Below are 19,378 nucleotides of genomic sequence, written 5' to 3' on the forward strand. Positions count from 1 at the left end.
CATATATATATGTATATTTACTACATTATCTTTATCCATTCACCTGTTGATGGATACTTAGGTTGTTTCCATAGCTTGGCTATTAAGAATACTGCTGCAGTGAACATGGAAACGCAGATATTGCTTTGTGATCCTGATTTCAATTCTTTAGGACCCAGAATAGCCAGAAGTGGAATCACTGGATCACATGACAGTTCTACTGTTAATTTTTTGAGGCCCCTCCATACTGTTTTCCATAGCAGCTATACCATTTAACATTCCACCAACAGTGTACAAGGTTCCAATTTCTCCACATCCTTGCCAACTCTTAGAATCTTTTGTTTTTTTGATAATAGCCATCCTAACAAGCATAGGGAGATATCTCATTGTGGCTTTGATTTGTATTTCCCTGATCCCTTGCTCTTCCAAGGCTGTCTCTTTCTTGAATTTGGGTCTCAGATGAAATGTCACCTCCTCAGAGAAGTCCTCCCTGACTTCATATGTCACTATGTAGCACCTGCCACTGGCTGGTAATTTTTCCTGATAGTTCGTCTAGTTATTAATTGTGTCTCCCCCACTAGAATATCAATACCATGAGAGCAGGGACCACTGCCCTTATTTACCTATGAATCCTTAGTGCTCAGAATAAGAAGGCCTTCAGTAAATGTTTGTTGACTGAATAAACCAATTACTTCTGTGTCTAATACTAAGGGTCAAGGAAAGGGCAGGGAGCAAATATTTATCAAGCACCTAACATATGGCAGATGCTGAGCTAGGTGCGTTACATGCAGTTTCTCACTTAGTCTCAGAACAGCCCTATAACCGTTTTTTCTTATCTCTATTTGACAGCTGAGGAAACTGAAGCACAGAGAGGTTGAGTAACTTGCCTGAGGTCACACAGGTGGAAATCGGAAGGGATTACAGCCAAACCCAGGTCAGCCTGACCCCACATGCCCTACCTTTTCCACTACAGTGAGCTGCTGCCCCACATCCTGCTCCTCAGAACTTCAAATCAGTCTCAATTTTGCTCCTACATGTCGTGTGACCATGAGCAACCTGCTTAACCTCTCTGTACCTAAATGTCTTCAAGTCTAATTGGGGAAAAAAAAGAGGGTTTCTATGAGCAACAAATGAGATACAACGTACGAAAAAAATTATAAACAGTGAAGAAACTGGACAATATAGTAGATGTCAGCTATGCCTGTGACCATTTGTGAAAATCTTTTGTGCCACCCCAGGCACTGACCCTGATTCCTGGGTCTCCCATGTGGGTGTCACGTCCACAAAGACCTCAGAGTTCCCGGCTGTGGAGAGACCCTTTGTCTGTTGTTTCACTGGTGTTTTTTGCTCACTCTGATTCCTCTGCTTGGCAGCTCCCTTCTGACTTCACCTAGTCTGGGCGAGCGCACCCCCTTCTGCAACCACAGGGACGAGCACAGAAGTGATCTGCTGATATGCCTGTCCCCCTGGCCACCGCCCCGAGGTGGGGATGGTGCCTGGCTCCTCCTGGGCCTGCCCTGAGCCTGGCATGGAGGCTGGCGCCGGAGGTCCTCGGCAGACCAGCAGGGAGGCCACCGCTGCCTGCACGGCCGAGCCCTGGGACCACTCACGTTTTCACTGTTGACGTCAGCCTCACTGGGGCAGCCGAACAGCTCCCGTCGCAGGAGGTTCCCGTCGTACTCCAGGAAGGTCAGGTAGAGGTTGCGGAAAAACTCCACGTGCTTGTTCTTCACCCGCAGCTTCTTGGGGGAGTTCCAGTGGATGACCTGGCAGGTGACAAGGAGGCAGTCAGGCCGGGACGACCTGTGCTTGTGGGAGGCATGGCTGGGCACTGGTCTGAGTACTATCTGGGGGCCTGCCCATTCATTCATTCAAATTCATTCATTCATTCATTCATTCATTCAAATTCATTCATTCATTCAACATTTGTGGTCCAGCGGTTAAGAGCTAGGGTGCTGAGGCCAAACTGCCTGGGGTCAAATCCTGGTTCTGCTCTAGGTAGTGATTTAATCTTAGGCAGATTGCTTCATCTCTCTGTGCCTCAGTTTCCTCATCTGTGAAATGGAATAGTAACAGCTCCTGCCAAGGCCAGTCTTTGAGCTTTCATCTCTTGGCTCCAAACCTGCTTTGTGATGCTGAAGCCAGGACTCTGCCAACCTTACTTCTGCTGTGTCTGCCTGTTCAGCACTGCCAACGGGGGCAGTGAGAGGGAGACAAGGTCTGGAGGGGGAAAAAGGAACTTGCCCCTTCCTGTGTTCCTGTCCCTGCCCCTTTCTCCATGCCAGTGGTGGCACTTCTTTCCTTCAGCAGCAGCTAAGCACACTTTGCAGTTTTTTTCAAAACTCAGATGCAGCATCATGGGCCTTTGTCCCCGCCTGGTGCTGCTCCCTCTGGAGCTGCCTGCTGACCCCAGAGTGTGGCTTCCAGCCCGGAGCTGTAATAATTCCTACCTCTTCCCTCTGTTCCTTCAGCTCCAGGGGTGGGAACTGTTGCCTGCAATTTTCTATTTTCCCTTTTATAGTTAACAAGTGAACACTTTATGTCTAGTTATCATTTTTAAAGATTAAATTCTCTGTTCAAATAATTGGTATGGTTTTTGCCTCCAGCCAGGACTGATGGATGCATGGTCTCCCAGAGCTGCCGTGAAAAAGCAACTCATTAATACAAGTAAAGCATGTAAGTGGTAAGGACACGCGCTCAATACATGCTGGCTCCAACTATTAAGTGCCTACAGCATACGGAGTTGGGAGATGGTCAGAGGCCCCTGCGGGCAGCGCCTGCCCCTGGCTTGCTCACAGTCTGCTGGGGAGTCACGTCCCCGAACAGGTAACAGAAGGCAATCGTGGAGGAGGATCAAGAAGACATGGCTGGGGGTTTTCCCTGGTGGCGCAGTGGTTGAGAATCCGCCTGCCAATGCAGGGAACACGGGTTTGAGCCCTGGTCTGGGAAGATCCCACATGCCACGGAGCAACTGGACCCGTGAGCCACAACTACTGAGCCTGCGTGTCTGGAGCCTGTGCTCCGCAACAAGAGAGGCCGTGATAGTGAGAGGCCCGCGCACCGCGATGAAGAGTGGCCCCCGCTTGCCGCAACTAGAGAAAGCCCTCGCATAGAAACGAAGACCCAACACAGCCATAAAAATAAATAAATAAATTTAAATAGCACTTGGCAAACAAAGAGAGGGAAGAAAAATATAGTTATAAAAAAAAAAAAAAAGCCCTCAGACCTATGATTCTTTAAAAAAAAAAGAAGAAGACATGGCAGCTCCAGAATGCTCCAAGAAGCATCTCTTAGAAGGAGGTACCTGTGCTGGGGCTCGAAGGGCCAGCAGGAGCTTCCTGGGGAGACAGGGCTTGGGCAGGGGGAGGGGGGCAGATGTGGCTGCAGAGGTGACAGGGGAGATCCTGGCCCCGTGGGACCATGTTCTGAACTCAGACTGCATCACTGGAGATTTTTTTTTTTTTTTTTTTTTTTTAATTTATTTTTATTTATTTATGGCTGTGTTGGGTCTTCGTTTCTGTGCTAGGGCTCTCTCCAGTTGTGGCAAGCGGGGGCCACTCTTCATCGCGGTGCACGTGCCTCTCACTATCGCGGCCTCTCCCGTTGCGGAGCACAGGCTCCAGACGCGCAGGCTCAGTAATTGCGGCTCACGGGCCCAGTTGCTCCGCGGCATGTGGGATCTTCCCAGACCAGGGCTCGAACCCGTGTCCCCTGCATTGGCAGGCAGATTCTCAACCGCTGCGCCGCCAGGGAAGCCCATCACTGGAGATTTTTAAGGGGGGCAGGGAATTACTAACTCTGGGTTTTGGGAAGATTACTCTGATTGTAATGGAGGAGATGCGAGGGGCAGGGTGGGAGGGCCCAAAGGGGGACCAGGGACGCTGGTTACGAGTCAGCTGTGAAGCCTGGGGGCATGGCTCACCCCCTGGGCTGGGGAAGCATTTCTGCGTGGAACCCTATGTTGCTCCACATTGTTTCACATCCACTGTCTTCCTTTAATCCTCACAATGACCCTAACAAGGAATGCAAATTTAAAGATGAAGAAACTGGGGACTCTCCCTGGCGGTCCAGTGGTTAAGACTATGCGCTTCCAATGCAGGAGGTGCGGGTTCGATCCCTGGTCAGGGAACAAAGATTTCACATGCCACAGGGCGTGGCCAAAAATAAATAAACAAATACATACACACATAAATCTAAAAAAATCAAAAAATTAAAAAAAAAAAAGATGAAGAAACTATGCACATGTATCTTGCTCAGGGCCACAAAGCTGGTAAATGTTGGAGCTGGGATTCAAACATAAATCTGAATAAATCTGATTCCAAAGTTCTTTACTCTGTGGAGAACAGGAGACGCCAGGTTCTAAAGACTTTCTTTTTCACACTGCATCACATTACAGAAGAGACAACATAGCTCTCCTCTTCCCCCACTGGCCCCCCATGGCCCTCACTCTCTCCTCCCACGGCGGGACGGACAGCCTATCTGACGATCTGAGCTGGGGAAACACTGCTCTGTAAGACCAAGCCCCTCTCTCAAGGTACAGCGAAAACAGGAAACCTGTGTGGTCCAAACCACATCACGGCTCTCCCCTCATCAGCAAAGGTGTAACAACAGAGCAAGAACCGGGGCTGTCAAACCAGCCTAGGTCTGAATCCCAGCCATCCTCTTCACTAGCTGTGCGTGTCCTTGGGCATCTTGTTGCCTTTCCTGGGGCCCCAATTTCCTCATGTGCAAGGAGGGGATCAGTAACCCCAACTTCACAAAGTGGTTGTAAGAGGGTTACACGAATGCCTGGCACAGTGCCTGCATGTCACAGTTGCTCCATATACGTGGGTTCTCTTCCCCCTCAAAGATGGGACCAACCTGCACCACGAGTGCTCTGCCCTCCTTTCCCTCCCGCCAGCAGGAGGTCCACTGCAGCCGTGAGGAGGGAAGCAGGCATCTCGCACTCAGGAGAGGGCAGAAAGGGACAGCAGACCCTCCTTGGAACGAGGCCACTTGGCGGTGTTTGCGTTTCAGGGAAGGATGAGTATACAATGTGCGATTCTCTTCCTGTGCCCTCTGAAGGGTGCGAGAGGGAAGGAGAGGGAAGACTCCCTCGAGAATACACCCAACCCGGGCAGGAGAAGGTCCCGGGCCAGGCATTAAAATAATTGCATGCGAGCTGGTGACACTCATACCCAGTGGGGATCACGTCTCTGCTGTGAAAGATTCTGGTCCTTGCCAAGTGCTGAGCCAGCAGGAAGGCTGATGGATGTGCATCTGACTCAGGAAACCTGGGCTTCTTCAACAGGGAAAAACTTTAACTAAGGGGAAATCAGGGCTGGCCTATGAGTCCCCAGGCAAACAAATCGTCACTTATCATTCACGAATCTACCAGGCACTTTGGAGATACCGTGTCATTAAATGCTCCAAATGAGCCCATTTGAATCCCACTGTGCATTTTACAAAGATGGTACTTGACGTGCCTGTATTTCACAGCTGGTAAGTTGCAGAGCTGAGACACGAACCCAGCTCTGAACCTAAACCCCCAGGTTCCTGACTGCTATCGAGTTCCATGTCAATGGCCGAGCACTTTACAGGTGCGGAGAGGGAGGCCTGCAGAGGAGAGGCGGCTTGCCCAAGATCACGTGGTGAGTTTGGACCAGGCCAGGGCTGGGACGAGGATGCAGGTCTCCTGGTGCTCCCCGCCCTCCCACTCCAGGTCATCTCTTATCCCATCATGTCTCATCCTGTTCTGTGTCTGCCCAGGGATCTGGGTTGGTGTATCATCTACAGGTAAATACTGAGGTTCTATAACAAGCGGCAAAGGTTAAAGGAAGGTAGGGGGAGAAGATGGTGGGTCACTGGCAGGCCAAGGGGGTTTTAAAAAACCCTGTGAACCTAGCTGCCCTGTAATAGGTAAGCCCACTCAAAGTCTATTAAGGTATATTCAGATTTACCTTTCCACCTAGGTTTTTAATCATCAGAACAGAGAATACTCCATTCCCCTGTGCTAGGCTCCAGAGAAGTAAGTAATATCTATTGTTTACCTAATACCCATTATATGCTAGACATAGGCCAGGGCTGTTATTGTTGTTGTTGTTGTTGTGTGTGTGTGTGTGTGTGTGTGTGTGTGTATGTGTGTGTGTATGGTTTCACATTCAATCCTCAAAACAACCTGGTAACGTTGTTTCTATTATCATCCTTATTTTACAGACAATAATCCTGAGGGTTTCTCAGCTAGTAAGTAGCCAATCCTAATACAAAATCAGGCCTGTCTTACCCCCAAATCGTTTTCTTTCTGCCACACCATTCATTCATACAATACTAGAATAAGCACCGACTCTGCGCCAGGCACTGATAGGGGCTGTGATTGCAGAGATGGACACAGAAGATCAAGACTCTCTTTCTGGAACTGACAACTGAGGGGAACACATAACCGCCCGTTTTAAATTACAAGTATGACTCGTGCTTTTAAAGAGAAGCTGTTGGTGATCGTTTCTGGGCTGGGCTACTTCAAGTATAGAGAAACCAAGGCCCAGAGGGAGAAAGTCACTTGTCCAGACTCACAGCAGAGGGAGAAGTGGTGCCCAGCTCTGTCTCCCAGGCCAGCGCTCCTCCCACTAAACCACGCACCTGCCTCGGAAACTCCAACTCAGGATGAGTATTGCTGATAATTCTCATCAGCTCATGTCTGACTACTGAGAAATGTCATTTCCTGGTCCCCTGAGGGACAGAATCACCCATCATCGCTGGCTCAGGGCCAGCAAGCTGGTGGTGTAGATGACATACATTGACAAGCTTTCACACACGAGACAAAGTGGCACTGGGAATGTGCCCAAAATACGTTTTTGCAAGAAGCTGGTAAGTACACCTGAGTCTATGACGCTTGTGAAAACCGATCATAACTTATTCCACTTGCTGGGACACATCAGCACAGTAATAATTATTATTGTTAATATTAGCAGCCAACATATATTGGATGTTTGCTATGTGCCAAGCACTGCTCTGGACATTTCATTTGTCATGGCTCATTTATACTTTACTTAATACTACAAGTATACTCTCATTATCCCATCGTACAGGTAAGGAAAGTTCAGCCAATTGCCCCAGGTTACACAGCTAGAAAGTGGGAGAGTCAGGATTCGAACCCAAAGAGGCAGAGACATGAGGAATCTCTCTTTCTCTTATTTCTCCCATGTCTGTAGTCATCAACTGACTGTTTACAGCAATGAACATGAGATTCTCAGAAGATTACAGGATCAGAAATGAAACCTACTCTCCTCAGAAATGAAACCTACTCTCCCCTCCCAAACACAGGCACGGCACCATCCCTGGGACACGAAGGCTGCTGGGGTGATTTAGGACTTCTCATATACATGGGCTGAACCTCCAGCTTGGGAGGAAGTAGAGAAGGAGGCATCCAGGTTGCATGGCAGGTGGGCTGCAGAAGCTACCAGGCATCAGGGGCCCCAGGGGTGTGATCTGATTGGATCTGAAATGTCTGTAAAGGCTGAGTATATGTACAGACTTGCAGTCAGCCTGCAATGAGCCTGAGAAATTGATGAAAATTGATTACTGTCCAGGAAACTTAAACATCATCCGGGAAGACAGCAAAAGTCAACGTGATTAAAGGGGAAATGAGAGACTCTATCACCTATCAAGGGCGCAGGAAAAAGCATTTCAAAGACAGAAACAAGACCTCAGTACAAGGACAAGGCTACGGAAAGAGTTTAGCCCATACTCCGGCTTCTCAAGTACTTGGAACCCACAGGGCTCATAAAAATAATTCTGATTTCTTGGCAAAAGTGCCAAGATATCAGAACCTGTGTGCAAATGCCACGTGAATAAGAACATGGGGCTTATGTGTTCCAAGTTACTGAGATAAGAGGTATTTGGAAAATGGGTCTCTGTCTCAAGACCTCTACTGACTTTCTTGGCTCACAGAATAACAACTATCCTCCTTAGACTGGCAGTGAAGCCTGTTGCAAACTGGTTCCCACTTACAATTCCAACTCTAACTCCAGGCTAAAAGAACCTCCTGGTATTTCTTGAACCTGTCTTCCATTACTCAGTGCTTTTGCATATTTTCCCCCTCCCTAGAATATCCTTATTTCTTCTCTACCATATTCATGCCTGCTTGTCCTTCATAGCTGAGCTCAAATGCACCTCTTCTGTAACTCTTTCCCTGACCACTCATGCCAGAAGGTTGCCTCCTAATAGTCTTTCTCTCCACTCTATTCTTCATTCCTAAGAGAACATTCATTTTGTTTGTAGTTGCAATGTCCCTAGCCCCTTTGAGTGGCTCATGATCCATTTAAGATCCAAGCAATCATGATGATTCTTCTGATTTCCCAGACTCCCTTGCAGCTAGGGGTGGCCATGTGACACAGGATTGTTCAAAAAGACACGTGGCAAAGCATATATTTGATTTCTTAATCACAAGGTTCAGATAAGGTGCTGTCTTCCTCCCACCCCACTCACCTTCCTGTTGTGAACAGAGATGTGATGACTGGCACTCTGACAGCCATCCTGTGACTGTGAAGTCAACACACTGCTGATCTACAAACCAGTTCTACAGCTGCTTACTCCAGGACTCTTAGGAAAGAAATTCAAACCCCCTATTTTATTTTAAGCCACTACAAATTGGGTTTTCTGATTCTCACTGTAAGCATTCCTAATATAACACCTAAGGCAGTTGCTGGGTCCTTCCTCAGTGCACCACAGGCTCTTGTACTTAACTCTATTAGAGAACTCATTGCATGCTCTGGTAATTATTTATTTACATTCCTGCACCTGGCAGCATTGGAATATGAATTTCTGAGCCAGCAGGGACCATGACTTATTATTCTTCCTGAGTGCTATACTGCCTGGCAGGTAGTTAGTATTCAATAGCTGCCCTTTGGTTCAAGAATGGAAATCATGATGATGACATTCTCAATAATCCTCACATTCTGTCTGTCTATAGCAAATCAGTTATAAAAGCCCTATTCATGTGGGCTTTCGGATGGAGAAACATATTCCCCTTTTCTTCATCTAAGGGCCAAACAGCTTGTCATTTTCTTTTGAAGGAATTGAAGCTCCCTCTGTTCTTCCCTTGTCTGGTATTTCAAGGAGAAGGACAATGGTCTCACGAGTCCCTTTCCTCGTCCTCTTCAGGATTATGATGCATGCTAGAAAAGGATGAGCACATGCACTTGATCCCAGCCCCAGCTCCAGCTCTTATCCGCTAGGCGGCCTGCACACAGTTGCCTAGTATCATGGAGACAGTCCCTCACCTATAAAAGGGACATAACAGCAACTGCCTTGCAGTTTGTGGTCAAGACCAGGACTGATGGATTGATGGGCGTGAAGGCATTTCACACGTGTTCATTAAATTACAAAATACATCTGGTTTTAGACTTCATGAGTCATCCACCTTACCAACGAGGAAGGCTGGATGAAGACAGGAAAGGAAAGAGGAATAAGAAATAAGACTTAAAGGAGGAATTGCAGGTGGAGGCAGCCTGGGGCAGAAGGGCAGGATGGGCACAGACAACACAGCCCAGAGGAGACGCCACGCCAGGGGCCAGGCTCCTCCTGGCTGGACCTCAAGGAGAGGCCCGAAGAGGGTGCTTCCAGAAAGGAAAGCACTAAGGTGGGTTTAACATGCTGGGCAGAGATTGGAGAGTGCTAACAGGCAGGGGAGCGAGGCAAAGGTCACCCTTGCTTCTTCCCAACTCTGTCACCCAAACAGCTTAATGTATCTGAACCTCTATCTTCCAATCTGTTCAAAGGAAACAATAATAATACCTGCTTCAGGGGATCCATGAGACAAGAGATGTAAAGGCGTCCACCACGGAGCCCAGAGCAGGCTGGTGTTCAGCGTGCGTGAGTCTTGGGAACATACGTGGTCCGTTCCCATGGGATCTTCTCTAAAGTGACGCTGTCCCTCCGTCTGTATTTAAACCTAGACTGTTGGTTCCTTGAATGCAAGACCTGTGTTTGTCCAACTCTGCATGCACAGTGCCAGGTCCGGTCAACGTTTGCAGACAGCCATGGAATCCACTCCGGTTCTTTTCTTCCCTCCACCAACTGCTAAAGACTCTATTCCCCCTCTCTCCCTTCTCCTTTCCCATTCCTGACAATTACCAGGTAGTGGCTATTAAATAAAAACAGTGTCCCTGATACTCAAGACTTCAAGCCACAGGTGTTCTGTGACTCTTTGCCTCCTTTTACAAAGGTTCCTGTTGTTCCTTGATTTTTTACAAGTCCCAGAAAAAAAAAAAAATTCTTCCCAGACAAAAACACTACCCAGGAAAGGGGAAGAAAATAGATGAAACTCAGCGATTATTTAGTCCCCTCATCTGGAAAACGTAGACACTTAGGCCAGTGCATGCATCCGAGGCCCTGTCCTATAGCCTATCATTTCTTGTTCTGTCACCTGTAACATTTCTTATTTTTCCCTGCCTGAGGTGCTGGACGTTGTAAAGAGGGAAAAAAATGAGAACAGAAAAATAGATATCTCTGATAACACTCAGGGCTGGGAGGGTCATGAATCCGAGAAGATCCTGCTCTGTTCTCGCATGTTCGTCATGTTTAATGTTTCTGGTTCTTTTGCTATATAATGGGGGTAGCAGTCAATTTGAATTGGATTCTGGCCTGTCTGAAGAATTCCGATGGACCTCTGAGAGCAGGAAGTGGGAAAGCGATGCATTCAGTACAAGGATCCTCCATGGCGTTGCCTGATGCGGCTTCTCTGCAGTCATGTGACCTGTGGAAGGTAACCAGCCCAGTGCGCTCCCTCTCTAAGGCATTAATTGCTAAGACTCTATTCACTTTCACTGAGTCCCCACAGGGTCCTCCGGGGAGTGTCTCTGTTGATTTGAGGACAAGGAGGACAGAGGGAAGTGGGTTTCACCTCTAGAGACAGGCAGGGACCCTTCAGCTGAAGGATTCTACCAAGGTTGGTTGAGAAGCCAATTTGGCAGAATGTCAGTAATGCCCCTGGGGGTGGGCACCCCGTGATTCACCGCTTGGAAACTCCAAGAAGGCAAAACTGGCTTCCAGGATCCCAGCAGGCATCTTCTGTAGTGGCCTGCTGTTGCTTTTCCGTGTGCCCTGCACCCTTCCTTCACAGATCAAGACCCTGCCTTCTTCCGATGATTCTAACAGGGCTGCCGGTCAGGCCTGACCTGCTAGAGCAAAGGGCGTGTGACTCAGGCTGACCAATGAGACATTCCAGACCGTTCGTGGGCATGAGTCCCATGCAGGGTCAACAGAGTTGCTCTGCAGAGTCATGGAGGGAAAGAGGGTCTCTCTTTTCAATACGGGATCATGTGGGCTAGTCACTCTTATGTCCCCTTGCTTTGATTTCTTCATAGCATGTTTTCCTGCCTGAAATGACCAATTTGATCATTTGTTGTCCTGTTTGATATCTGTATTCTGCACTAGAATGTAAGCTGGGGAGAGCAGGGCCTGCATTGTCTGCTTTTCCACGTATAGCCAGTGCTTGGAACAGTGCCTGGTCCACAGCAAGCGTGCAATATGTATTTGTTGAATGACGAGGCTCTACATACTGGCTGGGCAGGCTGCCAGAAGTCACCCTGCCATGACAGAGAAAGCAGAGGCAGAAAGAAAGCAAGATAGAGGGACAGAGAGAGAAGGAGAGGGAGTGGGGTCTTGTGTCATTTGAGCTCCCATATCTAACTGTGTCAATGCAGAGGGCAGGATACTGAGCCCTCGCATACTGAAATGTACTGAGGAATAAACCTGGCTAAGTGTTCTACCAATCATACTATATCTATTTTAGTGCATTTATTAATATTATTTAATGATAACAATAATTTTAACTAAAATAACTCATAAAATGAACAAAGGACTTAAAAAGAGCCCTGCATTATTATTATTATTAACCCAAAGTACAAAATAAATACATGTGAATCCTTGGGGTTATGAATACATGATGTAAGAAATAAATATAATTGGGGGAAAGAGACAAATCTCCCTAGAGAAGAACCCCAGTGATGTACCTGGATTCTACCCCCTCCCAGGAAGTGAAACTTAATCTCCTCACTTCCAGTGTGGGGTAGATAAGTGACTCACTTCCAAAAAAGGAAGAAGGAAAGGGAAACATAGTAACTTTACAATGGAGAAGCCTGAAAAGACCACCTTAGCCAAAGAAAGGTGGTTAGTATCCTTAATAGTAACATGTGTGGCACAGTACATGCCTTGGAAGTATCAAGGTCAGTCATGAAAAAACAAAGACAGACTGAGAAACTGTCAGAGACCAAAGGAGACTAAGGAAGCAGGACATGAATGGAAAAACTGGTGAAATGCAGCTAAAGCCTGACCGTTTAGTAATAGCAATACACCAATGTTGGTGTGTCAGTTTTGACAAGTTCACCATTGTTACATAAGATATTAACATCAGGGGAAACTGGATGGGGCACACGGGACTCTATGTACTACGTTTACAATTTTTCTGCAGGTCTAAAATTCTTCCAAATAAAAGTGTATTATTAAAAACACAGACCAGTTCTACAAAGAAACGAGAGGTTGAGAATACTAGTAACACAAGCTTTTGGGACCAGCAAGAAAACAGCTGAGCTGACACTTCTGCTCCCAATATAAGCTCTTCCTTAGCTACATCTCCAAGTAGAGAAATGCCCATCTAGTTAGATCCGACAAGAAGTTGGTTAAAAAAAATTTAAATCCTCAAGACTATTTCAAAAACCATTTATAACCATGATCGTTAAGGAAGAACTTCACCTCAAGTGTGTATTATGCCTTGAGATATTACTTAATGTTAGTACAGAGATGCATGATGAGCAAGACATTTAAAAACAAAGCATCCAGAATATAAAGACGAGCCTCCATAAATTTTTGATGACGTTTAAAGTCTTGTGATAGTCAGTCTTGAAATTTACAAGGTTCCACTAAACCCCATGAAAAGAGTTCTGCAGTCTCTTTGGAGATTTCATACATCAAAATGAAAGATAATAAAGTCCAATAAGGAAAACACTTGTTTTTCCTGCCTTGGCAAAAATGGCTGGAAAAACACACAGAAGATACTCTGGTAACAAATGAAGTAAATTCCTGGGTCAGCAAATATTATAGGAGGAGTCCTAGAAAACAAATGATGAAAGCCTGGAGAAACTAGTATTAGAACAAATTACATGGGTGATTTGCTATAGAGTTAAATCAAAGTACAGAGGATTCTGACATGGCGTCATCTTATGCTATTTGCAAGACTCTGTTTAGAAAATGAAATACACAAAGAACAACTTTTCAGTGAGCACTAAAGGAAAGATGTCCTGGGGAAGTGATATTCTGAGCAGTGAATTCCTACTTTAATGATGGTAATGTTTTATGGAGCGTGCATATGTGGAATGACTGAAGGTACAGCTGCTTTAACTGGAATAACGAAAGGATACCAAGAAAAGTTACAGAGGGAGTGCCCCATACTGAATTCCTTTACTGTATCACTGATAGGCAAGTTTGCAACAAAACACTGGAAGCCAGTGTGCATTAGTACTATTAGATGTCATTGATTTGGCTAACTTTATAAAGACAAGACTGAAAATATAGAATTTTTACAATACTTTCTAAAGATGTGAGGAATGACAATGAAAATCTTCTGTCCAACATAGAGCTTAGCTGGTTAACTCACGGCAAAGGACTTATAATAAATGGCATACGTAAAGACGATTTATGCATTTCTGTTTTTACGAAAAAATGGTTGTCGGTGCTATGCTATCTCACGCTTTTGGGAAAAAACACACACACCTGAATCCGACCCTTCAATGTAAAGGTGATGAATGGAAAAGTAACTACTTTTACAAAGAACCTGTAATACAGATGGAACTTTTAGAAATAAATATTTGAAATTGTTTTCCTCATTATAGGAATTTTTAGGCAAAAACGTTTTTCCCTACCATAACCCTTATTTCCACATTCCTAGAAACGTCAGTGGTTTGATGTCCATAATTACCAAATACTGCTTAGTGGATGCTCCCCTCTCTCAGAATCCCTTTCCTTCTTAACAGAGCCCAGATTATCCAGGGAAATGTTTCTTACAGTGGGCTTCTGAAGAACCTGTTCCACAAGGCATTCCATGGTCATGGTTCTGGGTGTCGACATAGAATACGTGGGGGAAATGCTGGGGAATCAATAAAATCGATCAGATTTCCTTGCTGCAGGATATCATAATAGGGTATCTGGTACAGTATATGGTACACGGAACTCCTCTCTCCCCACCCCTCCCCAGCTCTCCTGTTAGTGTTTTAAAGAAATCTCACTAACAGTTCTTAGAACTGTTTAGATACGTACTCCACAAAGTGCTATTATTGAAGGGCGAATTCTCCAGAGCCATGGCCTTGCTTCTAGGGATCTTGTTGATGCTTCTAGGAATAAATGCATCTGAACTTCATCAGGTATGCGTAACCAAGCCAGTGACGGATAACTTAAATCAATAACAACCAAAGGAGTTCAGTTCTAAATATTACCACATAAGCCAAGAATGGGTGAGTGTTGAGGCAAAGACAAAAGACTAAAGCTTAAAGCACCCAAAGTCCCCTCCACTGAGTGGGTAGTTCTCCAGCACAGTATCAGGGCACAAGATGACGAGACACACACCAGTGCTTAACCTCGGGCAAGCCGTTTCCCCTCTGTGGGTTCCTGCTTCCGGTCTGTGAAATGTGAGCATTGGAATGGATGAGCAAGAAGATCCTTTGTTTACAGGTTTTGCCTACCAGCTGACTGAAAATTACCCCAAGAGAGTGGGAACAATACTGACAGATTATTAATAATAAGAATTCAAAAAGAGTCATGTACCCCAATGTTCATTGCAGCACTATTTACAATAGCCAGGACATGGGAGCAACCTAAATGCCCATCGACAGACGAATGGATAAAGAAGATGTGGCACACATATACAATGGAATATTACTCAGCCATGAAAAGGAATGAAATTGAGTTATTTGTAATGAGGTGAATGGGCCCAGAGTCTGTTATACAGAGTGAAGTAAGTCAGAAAGAGAAAAACAAATACCACATGCTAATGCACATATATGGAATCTAAAGAAACGGTACTGATGAACCTAGTGGCAGGGCAGGAATAAAGACGCAGCCGTAGAGAATGGACTTGAGGACACAGGGAGGGGGAAGCAGAAGCTGGGACGAAGTGAGAGAGTGGCATGGACATATACACACTACCAAATGTAAAATAGATAGCTAGTGGGAAGCAGCTGCATGGCACAGGGAGATCAGCTCCATGCTTTGTGACCACCTAGAGGGGTGGGATAGGGAGGGTGGGAGGAGGCTCAAGAGGGAGGGGATATGGAGATACATGTATGCATATGGTTGATTCACTTTGTTGTACAGCAGAAACTAACACAACATTGTAAAGCAGTTATACTCCAATAAAGATATAAAAAAAAATAGTAAGAATACTAGGTGTAACAGATACATACTACTGTATATAAAACAGATAAACAACAAGGACCTACTGTATAGCACAGGGGACTATTTATATTCAGTATCTTGTAATAACCTATAATGGAAAAGAATCTGAAAAAGAATATATATATATATTCAGTTTTGCTGTATACCTGAAACTAACACAACACTGTAAATCAACCATACTTTAATTAAAAAAAAAACACAAAAAAACAAACAAAAAGAATACTAGGCTTACTACATGTCTCATAACCCTGTACTAATATATCACCCCTTTTCATCTTTACATCTCCTCTATAGAGTGATTACTGCACCACTTTCTCAGATGACGACAAGGTGAAGAGAGGGTAAGTAGCTCAGCGACAGCCCTGCAGCCTGGCCCACAGTGGGTACTCTGCAGTTTGCTGGGTGAATGGGCGATTCCCAGGTATGAGCCCTAGAGCGATGGTGCCAAAAGACAGACTACTTGGACAGGGGTCAGCTGCCTCATATTTAATCCCAGAACTCCTCGGGCTTACCAGCCGCAGCGGTGCACAGAGACAAGAAAAGACTTAGAGTCCTCGGACTTGGGTCATGCAATGAAATCAAACAGGCACTGGCCCGAAGTAAAGAGAGGTCTGGTTGGAAGGTGGTAATTCTAAATTTCAGATCTTCTTCCCCAAAGCAACTGTTTTCCCTTCCTCAATCCATCCTAATCCTCCAAAATCAACCCTACCATTCATCATTCTTCGCACCCTCTCTCTGCTCTCTGCCTTCCCCTGCCTCACTTCTCACTGCAGCCAGCTTAGCCATGGCAAGCCCAATACACTAATACATGGTGGTCCCCCGTCCTCCTCAAACGACGTGAAATCTGACACCTCTCTAAGCATTATAAAATGTTTTAAAACTTGAGTTATGTGCTACTCCTTTTATGCAAATGTTACAGATTGCCTCTGGAACACACATCATTTCCCCATATGGATGGCATGTTTTCTCTTGGTTTTTCTCCTCTCCTTTAGGGCTTTTCTTTTAAGTGCACGCAGCTCCTAATTCAAAAATTCAGGCTCTGTGCCTGCTGCTTCAGATTCACATGTTCTTTCAAGGAGGGAATGTTATATCAAGGGTCTCTGTTCTGGAGTTAGCCCTCAAAAATGCACTTAATTTAAAGAGGGCTCACACAGAATAATCCTATAGAATCATTATCTCACATAAAATACTTTCCTGGGAAAATACATTCAGGTGGGAACTCAGCCCCAAGTCAGAAGAAAGAACCTTGGACTGAGAGTAAGACAGACACGAGTTCGAATCTCAGCTCTGTCGTATTGAGCTGTGGGATTTGGGGCAAGTAAGTGACTAGTCTGTACGATTCTTAATTTTCTGATTTATAAAACAGACGGAACAATATTCACCCTGTGAGACTTTTGTCAAGATTAAGTGACACCATACTTGGAACACCATTCCCACCCAAATGACCTGGAATATGCCATTTCATCCTTTGGGGTCCTGGTCACAGGACCAGGACCCCAAAGGATGAGATGTGTTTCCTGTCAATCCCAGAAAAGGATCAGTGCATTCTGGGCAGCTGTGTCTGTAGCAATGGCGTGGTCCCTGTTGCTTGCCCACCCAGCATCCGGTTTACTCTTTCTAACTTGCATGTGAATTTCCACTCCCCATTCTCCAGGGCTCTAAGTAGGGGAGGGATGGAGGGAGGACTGGGGAGAGGGCCAGCCAGGGTGTTTGGGGGCTGAAGAGTGATGTGAGGGCAGAAGATGAGGAAGCAGCGGAATTTGGATATCAAGATTCAGCTCAGACCTCCTATAGAGATCCCTCCAAGGTACAGGCTGCGTCCCGCTCCCAACTAGACAGGGCTCCTCCAGCTGCTCTCAGCCCCCTTTACTTCCCTGCTTCACAGCACTTAGCAGGCTGCACTGGGATTTTCTGTTTCCTTACTGGTTAATTCTAAATAGTCTGTGACCTTCCCAAGGGCAGGAACCATGGCTTACTCAGCCCTGGGCTCCAGTAACTCTCACAGACCTGAGGACTGGACTCACTGCTTGCCATTTCCTGGCCATCACCCATTATTTCTGACCAGCGCTTCCTTCTCTAACAAACAGTCTACTAAAGACTCAAGGACTAGACACGATTTCCTGGAATCTCTCGCAATCTCCCGGCTCTAAGCCAGCACACAGCTTCTTTGCTGGTCTCCTGAGTCTGCACTCCTGGTGAAGGAATAAAAAGCTGCTCCTTTGGGTCCCTCTCTTTTAATTTAAGACTCAGCCAGGGAAGGCTGAGTCATCAAGCTTTAGGACTGAAGAGATAAAAATGGAGGTCTTTGAAACACAAAAGACGGAGGTAAGGTCAAGTGCATTTCTACGGAGCACTCAAGGGGCCTGGCTGAGAACGGGGCCAAGAATAATGGTCTCCATTTTATCGAGGATTTTGTAACTGAGCCTGAGAGGTTAAGTGAGTTACTCAAGTCCTTCAGCTGGTAAGAGGTAGAACTGTCATTAGAATTTACAGGATTGCTTGGCTCCAAAAGCCTAGATACTTCTTCTGCCTCCTCAATGAAACCACTCCTCCTCTTAGATGTTCTCTTAACCAACCTATACTCAGCACAAAGTAGTCAGCTGACACCCAGGGCAGGCTAGATGCCAAGGCTGGTAAACTCCTCTCTGGCAGGAAGTGGGAGCCTGTCTGCACCTACACCTGAGCCCTATGTTATCAGGAGGGAGCTGTGTTTGTTACCAAATGTGTTTTTATGCCACTTCAAATGTAATTGGAAATGAAATTAAACATTCTTTGAATTAGGTGAGAGTTGCTATTTCCACGAAAGGCAAGATAAACAGTCTGGAACAACTCGATAAAAAGAAGTTCTTAAAAAAAAAAAAAAATTGGCTGTCGGATTTGGCATGGGTGAGATGACTATATAAGAGTGAGGGAAATGCAAAAGTCCAGGACTGCCCTTCACTTGCTTTGTGAGAGTCCTTAAGTTCTTGCTCAACTTGAAAGGACCCCGAGAACCACATAGGACACAGATGGAGAGTCACTTAAGTGACCTTACAGCACAATCAGCCACAAAAAGACCTGGCCCTGGATTTGCCCAAAAGGACAGTCAAGGTTAATACAGTTTTATGAGTCTTGCTTAAATTGACGTTTTCTATCAGCTGACCCAGCACAGGTCCCTGTGGATCCCACAGGTGAGCTTCTTAGATTGGCTACCCTTTGGGGCAACAGTGTGAGTTGATGGAGAGCAGAGCTCAGGGTACCCTGGATACTCCCCAGGGAGGGACATAATAACTAGCAAACAGGAGGTTCCTTCATAGATGCTGAACACGGTGAAAAAAAGTGGGGGAGGAAGAGAAGAAAGAAAATTAAGAAGAAAGAAAACAACAAAGATACACCTTTCCCAGGAATCTGAGGCCCAGGTTGGCCTGGAGGGACCTACAGACATGCTGTGTTCTTGGACCAGCTCTTCAGGCTCTTCATCAATGTCCAGACCCTGATATGACCCAGAGGGTGGTGCTCAGGCCTTCCAGCCTCTCTCCCTCATCCCCTAATCCTCTCCCCACCTCCAGGGCAGCTCCCCTTTCATATATTGCCTGTATTTCAGGGTTCTGGGTCAGATTGTGTTAGATAAGCTATCAGTGATAAAATGACTTCTGTTTTAGGTTTATCTAAAAAGATATGGGGGGGATTAACCAAGATGGCAGAGTAGAAGGACGTGCTCTCACTCCCTCTTGTGAGAGCACCAGAATCACAACTGGCTGCTGGACAATCATCGACAGGAAGACACTGGAACTCACCAAAAAAGATACCCCACATCCAAGGACAGAGGAGAAGCCACAGTGAAACGGTAGGAGGGGCGCAATCAGAGTAAAATCAAATCCCATAACTGCTGGGTGGGTGACTCACAGACTGGCGAACACTTATACCACAGAAGTCCACCCACTGGAGTGAAGGTTCTGAGCCCCACGTCAGGCTTCCCAACCTGGGGGTCCGGCAA

At 46.0% G+C, this 19,378-nt stretch overlaps 1 protein-coding gene across 3 annotated transcripts in view; it reads right to left on the reverse strand.

The window, feature by feature from the left end:
- LARGE1 (LARGE xylosyl- and glucuronyltransferase 1) overlaps positions 1-19,378 on the reverse strand; it is a 598,897-nt gene that overhangs the window by 54,860 nt on the left and 524,659 nt on the right. For all 3 annotated transcript variants that reach the window (XM_036864771.1, XM_036864770.1, XM_036864769.1), the window contains exon 10: positions 1,590-1,745. In XM_036864771.1, coding sequence (XP_036720666.1) covers positions 1,590-1,745 — 156 coding nt within the window. The remainder of the gene's footprint in view (positions 1-1,589; positions 1,746-19,378) is intronic.

This window comes from Balaenoptera musculus, chromosome 10 (assembly GCF_009873245.2).
Source record: "Balaenoptera musculus isolate JJ_BM4_2016_0621 chromosome 10, mBalMus1.pri.v3, whole genome shotgun sequence".
NCBI lineage: Eukaryota > Metazoa > Chordata > Mammalia > Artiodactyla > Balaenopteridae > Balaenoptera > Balaenoptera musculus.